Source organism: Malurus melanocephalus, unplaced genomic scaffold (assembly GCF_030028575.1).
Source record: "Malurus melanocephalus ecotype Western Australia unplaced genomic scaffold, MMel_1.1 scaffold_128, whole genome shotgun sequence".
Lineage (NCBI taxonomy): Eukaryota > Metazoa > Chordata > Aves > Passeriformes > Maluridae > Malurus > Malurus melanocephalus.
Window position 1 is genome coordinate 1290300 of NW_026623360.1, and position 14809 is coordinate 1305108.

Genomic DNA, 14809 nt, shown 5'->3' on the forward strand with positions numbered 1-14809 from the left:
AAAAAAACCCCTTCTGCTGGAGCAAGCAGACTTAATCCTATGAAAAGTAAGTGAAACAAGTACATGTTTCCTTCCTGTATGARTCTACCAAAGAAAGAAAAACAGGATTTGGTCTTCCATCATGAAGAGAATGTTAAAGAGGCATCTGCTTTTTCCAACTCGAATAATTTAAGTGAAAATAGATGCCCAGGTGGCAACCTGGAGGACTGGGAGTTCTCAGCTTGGGCTACAGCTACTCTAGATGGGTGTTGTCCTGCAGYCAATTGTCTCACCCTGAGAAGAACAGTACTCCATCATTTTGCTGTTTTCCTGCCTGGAGTGACACCAGTTTTCCAGTGGGGTGGACAGGTCACTTCACCTGACCTCAAAATGCTCTCAAAATGCCCTTGCCACAAACCAACAAAAAAGAAAAAGCCTGGAAAACCAGAGGTAAAATGGTGRCTCTTCTCCAGTGAAATCCTTGAGGAAGTTAGCTACTCCTTTCGACAGAACAAGGAATTCACACAGAAGGATCAACATMCAAATGTCACGCACAAAATCTGTGAGAGCTGTTGAATGCAGAAGTTTTATGACAGCACTCACTTCTGCCTGCAAGTGGGTAACCCACTTTTTGTGACAGCCAGCAGAAGATAAGAAAGAGACCTCTGATAAGAAAAATATGATTAAAAAATCAGAGTGCCATTTAAACAAGTATAAATATACTTTATATTACATGAGTGAAGTGTGATTTCTTTAGTGTACATGCCTTTTTTTTATTAATTCATTCACTAAGTGCTAAGGTGTTTTCTAATGCCATTAGGTGATGCTTTCAGTAAGCAATGGAATAAATAGTTCTTGCACGATTCTCTTCTGTTCTCATTTTCTTCAGTAAAAGGAAATTTAATCAAAACACCACAGGTGTTTCCTCCTTCCAAAGCCCAGTGCCCTGGCACAAAGCTGTGCATCACGTTTCTGAGGCACTCTGGCTCCCCTCGGGYGTGATAAACTGCACTTTGGGCACGATGAGCGAAGAGTTGGTTCTGCGCATGGAGTTGCTCCTCCGAATGGAGTTGTTCCTTCTCATGGAGTTGCGTTTCCTCAGGGAGTTTTGGTGGGACAGCTCGCTCTTCTGCAGGGTCTGGATGAGGATGGAGGGCTTCTCATCGAGCTCCCGGGCGCTGCAACGCGGCGCGGCCACTTTGACGGTGTTGCCAAACTTGGAGTAGTCGACAGCATATACGCCTTCCTCCTCGGTGACAATGGGCACGAAGCGGTGACCCCACAGGATCTCCTCTGCCACGTAAGAGGTTCTCGCCTGTGTCGTGATGCCCGTGGTTTCTACGACCCCTTCCAGGATCACGATGAGCTCCAGGTCCTGGAGCGCCAGGTCGGAGGCGGAGATGTCATAAAGAGGACTCCGCTTGTCTATGACGTGACAAATAATTAAGGGAGCCACAAGGAAAATGTTGTTGCTTTCAATGGGGTTATCCACGGGGATATCCACTTGGTGAATGGGTATGACTTCYCCTTCAGGGGTCGTGGTCTTCCTCACAACCTGGATTCTCACCGAGGCGCTGATGATCATGCTTTTCCTCAGGTCCCCCACTCGGAACATGAAGCAGAGCTTGCCGTTGCGGACGGCRATGACCGCCTGCCGGCTGAAGATCAGTGTCTCGGCCCGCCGGTGGGCCTGCGCCGTCTTCATGAAAATGCAGCCCAGCATGACGGCGTTGATGATCAGCCCCACAATGTTCTGCAGGATCAGAACCGTGATGGCCAGGGGACACTCCTCGGTCATCATCCTGCCTCCAAAGCCAATGGTCACCTGAACTTCGATTGAGAAGAGGAAAGCGGAGGTGAAAGACCTGTAGGGGAAGATTGCAGGGAGTTAATTCTCTGGACATGGAACACAGCCTGAGAGGCTGTTAGCATGTACTTCCCACAAACAAACTTAAGGACCTATTTGTGTSGTTCTAGTACATACAAGCCTTCTTTTGATACCAACCAAAGAATTGCAYACTTGGTGGCTTAGATTTGTGTGATCGGTGCAATATCTGATGGTGGAGGGGAAGATCTCAGAGCCTGAGCTCTTCAAACACCATCTGGGTGACCCTGAGCAGTTCAGAGAATCTCTATCCAGGAGGACAGGCTGCCCACTGGGTTGTGAAAAGCTCTGTAATAGCTGGGTTTTCCATCTTCTCCATCCCATSAAACTCTTGGTGGAGAGGTGGTTTTAGCAATAACAGATAATCAGCTGGCACACTGAGATCCTTCCACCAGCCTGTGCCRGGAAAGAAAACAGAAAATTGCAGCATTTCACTCATGCTACCTGAATCATGACCCAGAATTTCCTGAGGGGTAAAGGGGCTTTCCCAGATTTGTGACACTTCCCAAACCCTTGCTCATCTTGGGACTGAGCCTGCAGGATGAGGCTGCAGAGAGAGGCCAGTGGCCCCAAGGTACTCCCTGCACACCCTGGCAGCAGCACAGCCCTGTGACCCAGGGCTTGGGTTTAGCTCACTGCCAGGGCAAGACCAGCTGGAAAATTTCCACACAGAAGTGGGCTGTAGAAGTGTGGGTTAAGTTAAATGCCCTAAAACACTACGGTGCTGAACATCAGAAAATGCTGYACACAAACTTCCCAAAATACATTATTTATAGTAGACAGGAAGTCATATCGCCTGTATGTATCAGGGTCTTTGACTTCCTTTTATAACCGGATACATCCTTCCTGTGCAATCCAATCAATCTGAAGCATCCCAATGTTTTACCAGTGGAAAATATGTCCAGCCCATGAAGACGGGTCTAAACCACTCATTGGGTTTGCTTTGCTTTTCATTTACTCTGCTTTTAAATATTTTTTTTTCTTTTTTTTTTTTTTTTTTTTTTTCCACAGCTATATTTTCACTGGGGTTACAAAAGCACATTAAAATAGCATAGGCAATAACAGGGATAATTTTCTGTGGAATGAGAAGTCCATTTTTCAGAAAAACAGCCAGTCTCTTTACAGATACCTTTGGAAGAACTCTTTTTTTCCTTTTCTCTTTTTCTTAATCATTAACAAATYCCTTTGAATGAGGGGATTTATTTTTGTATTTCACTCTGAAGAAATTAGGGATGAAGGAGTTAATTATTAGAATCCATCGAATGATTTSTTTTGTTCATAAATATTCCGTTATATGCAAAATGAAGCTTCTGGATTAAACTTCATTCAGTTTAATTGATCTTAAAACTCTGTCCAGTAAATAGTCTAATTTCCCTCAGCAATTATCTTTATTTTTAAAAAAAAAAGAAGAAGAAGAACAATGGATGTAACTGAAAGACCAAGTCTGGAAAGCATTTTGACTACGTGAAAAGAGAGAGAGAAAGTGCAAATCACATTGTTCCCAGTCCTTCCCCTTAGAGCTGTGTAGCAACTTTCCTTTTTGGATGATGTTTGCTTTCTGTGGCAAAGAGCTGTGAGGCTTATAAACTTCTGCAGTAATTTGAAAAATTAAAGTGCTGTGCAAGCTCTAGGCACTGGTTAAAATTTCCAAAGACAATTTTTCCCATAAATATAGAATGGCACCTACCCAAGAAAGCTCTCCTGAAATATCCATGGGCCTAAATCTCAGGGAAGTAGGTTAAAAATTATTTGCCATGATTTTGACATACATATCATTGCAATATGAAAGATAATTTACACCCAACAACTTGCCATTCTTAAAGATGTCAGCACTCACATCGTTACTTCATGACTTGGACCAAAGTGGTAGCTAGATTTCCCTAGGAAAGGAAAAGATTTTCCATGGCTTGGACATGGGCACTTGAGCAGCTGTTGCCTAAACACCCCACAGGGGAAGGGTGTGTGTTYTTTGGCATGGGCTAAACCAGAATTCATACTGATTCATTCCCTGAGCTTCCTAGCAGATATCCTGAAAGAGCCACAAGTAGCATGGGGAGGGAATGGGGGCAGTCCTGGCTGTGGATGTGCCTGGTCCCAGGGGCATGAAGCCCTTGGCCCCCAGCTCAGGATTTGCGGGGTGACCCAGCAGCTACGCCAAGGGAGCCTCCAGCCATGCAGAGGGATGTCCCCTCAGCTGACCCTGAAGAGCTGGAGGGTTGTAGCTATTCGCTAATTCTGGCTGGACAGATCCCACAAATCCCAGAAATGCTGGGGGTAACGCTCCTCCGGGCACAAGCTGGGTCATGACATCTCATTTCAGAAGAAAATGATCACAGCCAGGCACTGGAAAAGAAATAAGACAGCAAYCCCTGCTCCAATTGCCCCCACCCTATTGAAGGTTAGCTTGGAAAAAATCCTCATCTTTCACCTAGGAAATTCYCCATTTAGCAAAGAAAAGTGTCGAAACAAAGAGAGAATTAAATCTCTGCTACTTCATGAGCCAGATACTATGTCCCTTCAGACTTAGTGAGGTGCCTCAAAACTTCGTGGGGGAAAGGAGAAAAAGGAAGTGAATTTTCTGATGTCTCAGATAACCCTGCAGTTCCCAGACCCTCAAAGAATGGCAGTGTGTAAGGGCACATTGTAGAGGCACATCTGGGSCAGCCTGGTCATACAGAACCAGTATGTTTCTACCAAAAAACCTAGTGCTGTAAAAGCAGATTTAATTGATGACATCCTGAAGTGATCTTATGGCTCACCCCACCTGCAATTCAGTCATCTCTTCCTACACAAAAAAAGTGCATGTTTKCGTCAGCTTATCAGCGCCTTGACAATTGTCGTGGTTTTGAGGAYAGAGAGTAAAATACTTCAACAGGCAACATTTCATCCAATCATCCCTTAAGCTTTCACTGTCTGACACATCATGCATAGTGTGCAAAGTGTTCCTCTGTCACACTGCTGGCCTATGGCTTCACCAAGATACTTTGAAGAACTGCATATTTAACAACCTCATGAGAGTCATCTTGAAACACTTCAAGCTACTTTTGCCCTAAGCAACATATTTTCTGCTACCCCTGGCCAGCACCAATGGCTAGTGCCCTGCCTGACATGCAAGGCTGGTTCCCTGCCTCTTGGGCACTGCTTTGGAGGGAGCACCTTTCGCTGGCGTGATGCTGGGATGCTCCCGCTGCCGTAGACAACGTTACAATACATATAACACATACCCACTCTTGCAGCAGGCTCTTATCTCGACAGGCAATCGAGTTACCCACAGAGTGTGGAGACACATGAAAAGCAGCAGGTCTCCCTCTCTTTCAGATCCTGTAAGGAATCAAAGACATCTACAGTACAGTATTTTCCAAGCCCGGGAGGCTTGCTGAGTTTACGCAATCTAGAGGAAAACACTGCACTTTTCAACTGTCTCAACCAAACACATTTCATGTTAACCAAAATCTGCACTTCAGACAATGCCAGGCCAGCAGGCATCTCTGTTCCCCCCCTTCCTTCATCCCACCAACTCCACTTTACCTGACACACGTCACGCACGGCGTCCACTTCGTGCTGTTCGAAGTGTTTTCTGTGCTCGGGTCCATGTCGCCGTGGGCAAAAGCCACGAGCCACCACATCATGGCAAAGAGCAGCCAGCTGCAYAGGAAGGACATGGTAAAGATGACCAGCGTGTGACGCCACTTCAGGTCCACCAAGGTGGTGAAGATGTCTTGCAGGAATCGCCCCTGCTCGCGGATGTTCTTGTGGGCCAGGTTGCAGGCGCCATTCTTGGCGATGAAGCGGGCTTTGCGCGGCCGGTCGCGGATGCGCGGCTTACGCAGGTTCTCGGCAGCGATCCGAGCCAGCACATACTCTTCAGGGATGATACTCTTGCGAGCCAGCATCTTCCTGCCACCATAGTCTGCTCAGAGAGATGTGAAACGGGGGGTGGCCCCTCTAGCGTGTTTCCGCAGGGCTCGCTTCACCCTGCAAAAGAGAGAGAGCCTGGTCAGAGTTGTCACCTGTGCAAGAAACCCTGATTAGATACCCCCGCCACACCGCACTRCATTAAAAGCTGGTTTCACAGTGCCCTCCCTCTTCCAGACCATCATTTTTATACGAGCACTTGGTATCAGCTCGCAGCAGAAATGAAGGATGCCATTTGGAGACTCCTTCCAGGAAGGGAGGCTGCACAACCGTCTCACAAAGTCGCTGTAAAGTACCGTGACAGACACCAGGTCGGTTCCTCGGGCTATTTCTCCGGGAGACAGCAGTGCTCAGATGGGTAGCAGAACACAAAGCACTAACTTATTCGCATTCTTCGGGACCTGAAGAATCAGACGTCTGTGGTTTGAGCCAAGTTTATTCTGCGGAGACAGCGCGGAGACTCCTTCCTTTTGGAACAGCCCCGCAGCGCATCCAGCAGCCCGTCGGGAGCCCCTGCCCCRTCCCCCGAGAGCATCACAGGAAGGAGCTGAGCTGGAGGTGCGGGAGGCAGGGAACGGGACTCCACGGAGCAGGCGATCGCATTTCGCCTCGCAGCTCTCGTTCCCTTCCGGATTAGGCGGGGAAACCCTCCCTTTATTCCCAGCTTTGTGCCCAAACGAGTGACAGAACAAACCCACGRAAAGCCCGGCTCCCCGACGGCTGGCCCGTCCCACCGGGGGAGGGCAGGGCTGCCTGACCCCCGGCGCCTCGCAGAGACCCCCCAGGCTCCGGCCCCGCCGCCACTCACCGCAGAACGGGGCGGAACGCGGCCGGGCCGGGCGGAGCGGGGCGGGCGGAGCGGGGGCCCGGGTGGAGCGGGGCGGGGGCTCGGGCTGAGATGCGGGGCTTGGGCTCGGGATGCAGAGCCGGTAGGGGCTCGGGGAGGCATGCGGAGCCTGTGCGGGGCTCGGGCTCGAGATGTGGAGCATTGCGAGACTCGCGGTGGGATGCGGAGCCGGTGCGGGGAGCGGGGCGCGGGCGCGGAGCGGGACACGGGCGCACACGCTCCTTGTGCTGGTCGGTGCCTATGGCCGATGGGTTGAGGGGGTTTTAGGCAGGGTCCAGCCCATTTAACAGCGGAGCTGGGTGCTGACACTCTTGGTTTGTGCCAATTCATTGGGTACGCTAAGCTGCGCGCCTGTTTGCCCCCCCCTGGCAAGCCAAGAGTTGTTTCTTCCCAGCTTTATCTTCCCTCGAATCTGGCTGAGGCAGAGAAAGTGAGGCATGTGCATAAGTGTTTGGGGGACCAAAGCCAGAATCTCATRACCTTTGCAGCTTTTGACAAACTCAATTACCTGTCTCAGCAGGAAAAGAAGGACTGACGTTTCTTTTCAAGGGTCACAGCTCTTGTTGAACATCGTCAGGCACTGGGCTGTTCAGCTGGACAGTGTGCACTGGCAGATGGGGATTTGTATTTGGAATGGGTATTGGAGGAATTATGCACAATCACACACACACACACACACACCCCACCTCCCCAGAGAAATTACTGAAGTTCTTGCTCTTTCCCACTTGTTGAGATTTACAGTTTTGGCACTTGTGTTTAAAGGAAACTTGCCTTCTTGAAAATTGYAGCTTTTTTATTGTCCTGTGGTCTTAAGATTTGTAATAGGGAGAATAAAAAGTATATCAACTTAGTGAGAATATCTAAATTTAGATTTTAATGAAGCAAAGGGCAGAGATTGTGTCAGATTAACTCCATCCATATCAGAGGAATGTGARTGTGTGTTTACAGTCGTGAGGTTCCAAACTTTYCTGTGTATCACTCAAGTGAGTGGCYTGTAGGGTATAAAATTTATACAGAACAAAATGCCTTATTCCTGTCTGTAAACCAGGGAAATGCTTGACAGGCCTGCTACAATCCGGAATATTTWAAGCATATTCAGGCTTGGAAAAACTGAGAAGGCACATTTGACAGGCAGTGTAATCCTCAGCTTGAAGATATCCACCCTGCTGAACATATGCACGTGCTCAACTTTAAATAGATGAGGAGTTCCTGGAAACTTCTCCAGCACTGGCCTTTGCTAATGCCACATGCCCAGCAGCCAGAGGGGAGACAGACACAAAGCCCCAGGCATATTAGGCAATTAGCTAAATATTTGCATTTATGCAAATGAACTTTAGGCAGATGGGAAGCTGAAAAATTAGGGTCTAAGCTGAATAGCTTCAGATTTTTACCAGACTGAGTACAAATACATAAAGTCACTTGGATGGGTCAGTGTTGATGGTGCRTGGCACTTCAGTGGCCCAGGCTTGGAGAGGTTGGAAATTATCCTGCTACAAATGGGATGGCAGAGAGAGCTTTAGAGGGGCTGACTCATTTGTTTCATTCAGCCTCCAAAAATGCATCTCACTTGGATGTAGCTATTAGAAATAACTGGTTAAATACACATGAAAAAAAAAAAAACCAAACAAAACAACCTGTTCCCTTTTCCTTATTCTTTTTCTCTGCCTTTCTCCCTTTTAGCTTCTTTGGAGTATTTGTTCTGTGCTAGGGCTGTCAGGAGTCCCCTGTGAGATTTCAGCCCCACATGATCCCCACTAATGTGCTGGAGGTTTCCTCCCCCTTAAGCAGGCACCATGCAGAGGCTGGAATTTTTGTAGCTAAGATAGCAAGSGATCCATCAAACACACACAAATAATCTTGACACAGCCCCAGTGTGACTGAACAGAAGCTACTGATCCTTTCACCCATCCTCCCACATTAGTGGAAAAGTGCTCATAAATTCCCATCTTTTCCTCTCTGCCTGTTCAATACTGAAAGAGRTGCCTTCCTCCTCACTTCTGCTGGAGATTAGTTTTGAGGAAGTTTGCTGGGCCATGACCACAGGGATGTGAAGTTCAGGAGCTTCAGACATGATTCTGAGCACAAAATCCATTTCCCCAAGTTCCAGTGTAGGAATATGCTCTGGAGATGACAGCTACTAAAACCCTTTCCCTTTGACCTTTTAAATACTTGCTTGGTTGCCACATGCACACTCAAGTCTGAGATTTAAGTAATAGCTGGGAAAATCTYCTAAAACATCTCCTAACTTGTTTGGTAAGGAACACAGTGTCTGAGTGTTGTGAACACAGCCTTTTCAGGAAAAAAAATGATCAGAATTGATGGCAGTTTTCAGTCCAGTTTTGTTATAGCCCTTCATGTGTCTCCTTCCTGTTTCATTCCCCTCCACCCACAAGCATTACTGATATTAYGGTAAACATCACTTTACAATTATGSCTATCTAAAAGAATGGATTAAATAATGAYCTTAGACATGAATCTGAAATTTCCACATTATAGCTGTGTCCAGCCCTTTAAGAAAATCCTGCTTTGTAATAAGTTTTGTTTGAAATTCTAATCTTARCTTAGAGATAGGATGACTTTGCAGGCGTCCAGAGATGTCATGCACTTAGAGCAAGGCTTTCACAGAGACACAAAGCTGATAAGCCATATTCAGATAGCGTGGGTGAACTCTTCCCTACATGAGCTGGCAGGACATCCATCAAACATGAAAAAGCAGAAACTGCAAACTAAGGCCATCTGTTACCCTGAACCAGCTCTTTTCTCCCCTCTCCCCCACCATTTCCCCTGCAAGAGGAGCAAGACAAAAGTAGTTTTTATCATCAAAATACATGTAACTAGTGTCCTTGATCCAAGGTGAGTTGCATAGTGAAATTTGTTCATTACATGCCCTTTCCTGAAGCAGGAGTTTATTCTAAAGCTCTGAGAAGAGCAACCCCAGTTTGGGATTGTTTCCTTGCTGCCCCATTCCATAATTTCCAGGAAGGCTGTAAACCACTTTCTAGATAAGTTGGCCATTGAGGGTCTAGCTGTGCCCATAGAGTGTGGTGGCCATTAGGTGCTTCCCCTCTCTGGCTCACTGGCTTTTCCCTAATGACATTTTTTTTCATTAATGATAACTCAAAGTGTCTAATCCCTGAATGTTTTAAAACATCTTCCACGGCAACTTTGTTTGCCCAAGTCTTTCAGGAAGAATTTCRTCATAGAAAAGGCTGTCTAGCAYTGGAAGGGGCTGTCCAGGGTGGGGATGSARTCCACATYCYTGGAGATGTCCAAGAAAGACTGGATGTGGCACTCAGTGCTCTGGGCTGGTTGTCAAAGTTGTCACCAGTCAAAGGTTGACTTGATTTTGGAGATCTTTTCCAAYCTAAATGATTCTGTGAATCTTCCATGGCAGGGTTTGGATCTGTGTTGGGCAGCACTCTCCCACCCAGTACCCAGACATGGCTTGGGTGTGGAGCGCCCCAAATATAGATTGTTCTAAATGTGCAGGAAGGACAAGGCGACCTTATTTTGGAGTGCTCCCACAGGTGGGCTGTTTCACTTATCCCACTATATTKGGCTCTGCAGGTAGAGCCTAAAAGAAACACACAAAGCTGCTTCTGGTGCTGCTGGAGGCAGCACAAACCCAGAAACAGGAGAGGGTACGTACTCCTACAGCTGAGACAAATKATCRCAGCCATTTCTCTTCTCCTTTTCCTCTGGTGGTGTCTGGAGGAGCAAAGCCAGGTGTTGAAGGCTGGACTTTTCATTCCATCTCCTTGTCCAAACTGTGCTTATTCCTTATTCCTCTGGTGAAGCAGTAGCCAGAAAGCTTCTGCCTGGCTTCAGCCTAAGATTAGAATATTAGAATTTTGCCCTCTCTTCTGGGAAGCTGGGAACTGTCTCAGAGAGATGGCATGTCTCTCCTTAAGATCACATCACAGTATAACTGGCAGCTCCTCAAATCTTGGATGCTGKGGCGAGACCTGAAGAAGTAGATGGCCCCAAATCTGAATGATTCAGCCATGAAAATCTGCAGTACTTAGAGGTTCTTAGACTCTCACCTTCCTGCCTCTGATGGAGAAGTCTAATGGTCATAGAGCTGRAAGAGTAAGGGCCTAATGGGCCTGGTAAAATAAAAACACTTATAACCATTAAATATGAAAGAATATGCTGCCTTGGGGCATCTGTAGCTGTGATCCTGAAGGTGGTTCTGGACCATGTCATTTACACGAAGCTGCATTAGTTCCTTAGTTACATGGTTAAATATTTTACTGTGCATTGGAGTGATATTTATGGGTATAGCCCAAAAATACTGAAGTAAATTAAAGGGAGAGTTAAGAAATGTCATGGSAATGGCTGTGAGGAACTCTTTGGGGCAGTCATAGCTGAGGCTATTCATTACTTACTTATACCTTTAATCCAAAGGTTGTATAACCATGTAATGTATTTCTGCATAAAGCAGACCAGTAGACCATGGCAATGAAGGGACTGGACACTGAAATGTGCAGCGTGGTGTCGTGAGCTGGATGCTGCATTATTATATCCCATTCATAGGGATGAAAATCTCTGCGTTCCATCATGTGCATCTTGCATGTGATGAATGACAATTACACCGTATAGAAACCAATTAAAAAKATATTTAAAATAACTGCTTGTTTACAGTATTCAGAATGTGATTATTGTCCTAGAAAAATGAGCAGCCCCTGCCAGGAATGTCTGTTATGTTTGTATGGGTAGTATCTAGCAGCAGACAAATGCTATCAATAGTGAATATTTAAGAGCAACTGTAGTAAATAAATTTTCTAAAAATCTGTCTTCTCTTTCTAGATTACACTTGGAAGCTTCTTGGCTTCATTCAAGCCAATACTTTAAGCTGTCCTGCCAAAACAGCATCAACAAGTTGATAATTTGTACAAGTCAAAGAACTTTAGCCTCACAACAATTTTTTGGTAATTTGAAAACCTGATAGTMTTTCCCCACAGTTCTGCACAGAGCTCAATTCTAGTGGAAAAAAAACTAGAGTAATAAAAAAACAATGTGGAAATGATTGAGATGTTTGCATGGCAATGAACAATTTGATTTACAGTTTTGTTTTCAGACTTTTCTTAGTACTCTCTTAGTTCTGCCTCTCAAAGGGTTTGTTTCCAAAGAAATGAAAGAAATCTTCACATGCCATCATGCAATTGGTATCAGAGAATTTGCATAAYATATTTTGATTTTAAAGGAGGCTTTCAAAATAAGCTATTTGAGGATGCAAATATGCTGAGTTAATTTTTGCTTTTAATTACATTTAACAGGAGAATCATTGCTACAGAGAGGTTTTYACAAGTAGCACTGTGGTTTCACTGGATATTTTAAAGCTGATTTCAACTGGCAGTGTCACACTGGGGACATGGGTTATAGTTCTTCCAAGGGGAACATACTCCAACTTCTGACACTTAATAATGGAAACATGATAATGAAAACATGGCCCCTGTCCACAGCTTTTTTTTTATAAAGGTAGCTGTTGACTCAAGTGCATTATATCTCCATTTATTTATTTGATAAAATACCTAAAGCTTGTATAAAATGCTCATGTGAGCTTTCCTTCAGCATCTCATAACACATTAACAAAATTGTCTGCGAGTGTATCGATATCTTTTCACAATAAAGCACCATAGCCCATTGCTTTAGGAAGCAAAAAACCCACAATGGATAAAATAAAATTATTTGTTATAGGAGGAGTTTTTTACTACTTGACCACATTCAAAATTTCTATTTTAAGAAATATTTGTATTTATTGTATTTATATTTTAAGAAAACATAATTAATAGGATAATAATTCAGCACGAATGAAGCAAGTTGGTAAGTTCTCCTCACCCCATCATTTMTTTTCTTTTCTAGGTATTCAAACAGCAGAGCCAACTTGTGCAGCTCTAAGTGGGCAAAGAATTTGCTTCTCACACCTGTAATGGCTCTGGGACAAACCTAAGAGAAAAAAGGGGCTAATTATTATTGGCCCCTCTGAAGTATTACATGACATTATCCCAGGCCAATGGCAACTCTTTAATGTAGTGGGAACAGTTGAACTGAGTTGGCACCACTTAAAGTAAATCAGCATTGCATCATCATCAAAGATACACAGACCAACAAAGGTTTTTGTACTTCATCTTTATACCAAGTCTGACAGCAGTGAATCCAATTAGCTTCTTMTTGAAGACAATGAAATGAAWTCAAGAATGATTTTGGCCTTATGACTGTGAAATTTGGGTAACAATATGAGCTTCTACTGGAGACATCTGCTTTTTTAAAATATATTTTATTTGTATGACAAAGATCAGCAAAGGGAATTGATCAGAAAAGAACAAAAAGTTTTCACAGCAGTAGACAGGGAAATCACAGAAGTACCTCCCCTCACAAAATGTTCCAGACTGAGCTCTTTTGTTTAGTTGTGTCACACAGCTTTTATTTCCAATAATTCTGAGAAAATAAAGATCTCCAAAAATCAGTAAGAAAGATAAACCACTGTGCCATTTTTACACTGTGACACTGAGTGTAATCCCAATTTTGAGTCCTACATCTTCTCCAGAATTAATTGCATTTGGTGGGGGGCTGGAGGAGGGCAAATAATGCCCTTATGTTATTTTAATGGCACTGAAAATAGGCTTAAGTGCACTTTGTGGTCTTTCTAAATCTTGTAGCCGTATGTGAATAAGAATCACTTTGAATATTGCCAGTGAAGCTGAYCTCTCAAGCTCTGCCTTTGAAAACAGGCCTGTGAAACTTCTTCTGGGTGTTTACTGTCCATGGGTCAGGATCTAAGCATGGGGGAAAGTCAGGTGCAGGCAACCTTTGCAAAGCTGCCTGATGTAAATATGTGTCTAACTTCATCTGCTTTTTTGAAGATACAGCAATAATTTCAATAATCACACCTCCTTGCACTAGATCTGATTTGGAGGTAGGCTACAAATGTGTAAAGGAAAATAAAGATTGTCCCCAAATATAACTTGAAGGACTAAAGACATACAAAACTGTTAGTGGTTGGCTAATTCCATGCCATTTTAAGTAGAATATTTCAGTGGACATGGTTAAAAGACTGGCTAATATCAAGTTTATAAATTCAGATCAATTTTAATACAAAGTCTTGAGATACTGTACAAAATTCCTCTATAAGCCTATCAAAGCATGCATTATCATAGGATGATTTGAATCTTTAATGAAGGTTGAAAGTATGAATATGAATTTAGGAATTGACTGTAGGAATAAACCACCATTGCACTGAAAATAGTTCTGTCACAGCTAAAGTGCACTTACTGAAGCAAAGGACAGGAAGAACTTCCTTATTCCTGATGAAATTCCTTTCCCTCATTCACTGCSCCTCCACTACAACTTGGAGAGCAAAGTTTATTTATACCTTTGGAATGCAGCAGATTGCCCCAAGCATTATAGGCCCGGATTTTTTTTCCTGATTTTTTTCCCCTGGGGACAGAATGCATCTGGGGAACCTTTTGCTTCCTTGACAAACTGCACGATTTGTTTGCTGGTTCCAGCAGAACATATGCAGTTTATAAGGTCAGTGCATTCTTTTGCTCTCTTTAAATGAAAATAAAGTCAATAAAAAGTCTAAGGAAAATGCCAAATTCCTAGGAAGTAAAAACTTCTCCCTCTGTGTGTGCATGTGGGTTGTGAAGTTTAATAGCTTTGAATAAAGTGACGTTTTTATTGCTTCAAGGCATACATATATTGCAATAGGCTTTATTATTTTGGAAGACAGAAGTGTGAAGAAAGAAGCTCTAAAAAACAACAACAAAAAAGGTAAAAGTGATGTTACACTGAGTAGAAAATATTTGCATTTCATTTGTTTAAAAATAAAKTGTTAAAATGCATCGTGTGGTTCTTCACATGTCAGCCCGGACAAAGGAAGCGAAGATGCCATCTTCATGGGAAAGCAGGTTCTCAGGAGTATCGTATTCCAGAATGTTCCCTCGCTTCATGACGATGACCAGGTCTGCAGTGAGGATGGTGTGAACACGGTGCTGCCAAGAAGGAAAGCAAARAGAGGTTTTCATTTGGGTTATTCCTGCTGCAGGTCACTAAAGGGCTTCATGCAAGGCACACCCAGGCAGGGAAAGGCTGTCCTTGCTTACAGCAATGTTTGGAATAGGTTCCTGTAGTTTATCTTTAGCCTGAGGAGATCTTCAATTACCTTACAGCCTGAAAATA

At 44.3% G+C, this 14809-nt stretch overlaps 2 protein-coding genes across 3 annotated transcripts in view; both read right to left on the reverse strand.

Annotated features, from left to right (window-relative positions):
• Positions 1-727: 727 nt before the first annotated feature.
• KCNJ8 (potassium inwardly rectifying channel subfamily J member 8) lies at positions 728-6576 on the reverse strand. Of its 2 annotated transcripts, none has more exons than XM_057370539.1 (3): positions 6161-6576; positions 5393-5839; positions 728-1844 (listed from the first exon to the last, which is right to left on the reverse strand). In XM_057370539.1, exons 2-3 carry the CDS (start codon positions 5755-5757, stop codon positions 944-946), a joined length of 1266 nt encoding a protein of 421 aa, XP_057226522.1. In that variant the 5' UTR covers positions 5758-5839; positions 6161-6576; the 3' UTR covers positions 728-943. The 2 variants fall into 2 exon arrangements, with proteins under 2 accessions (XP_057226522.1, XP_057226521.1); XM_057370538.1 differs by having other exon boundaries at positions 6076-6576.
• A 6014-nt stretch (positions 6577-12590) lies between these two features.
• The window catches only part of ABCC9 (ATP binding cassette subfamily C member 9), a 70682-nt gene continuing 68463 nt past the window's right edge, over positions 12591-14809 (reverse strand). Inside the window, exon 42 of the mRNA XM_057370540.1 lies at positions 12591-14622. Coding sequence (XP_057226523.1) covers positions 14485-14622 — 138 coding nt within the window. The 3' untranslated portion in view covers positions 12591-14484. The remainder of the gene's footprint in view (positions 14623-14809) is intronic.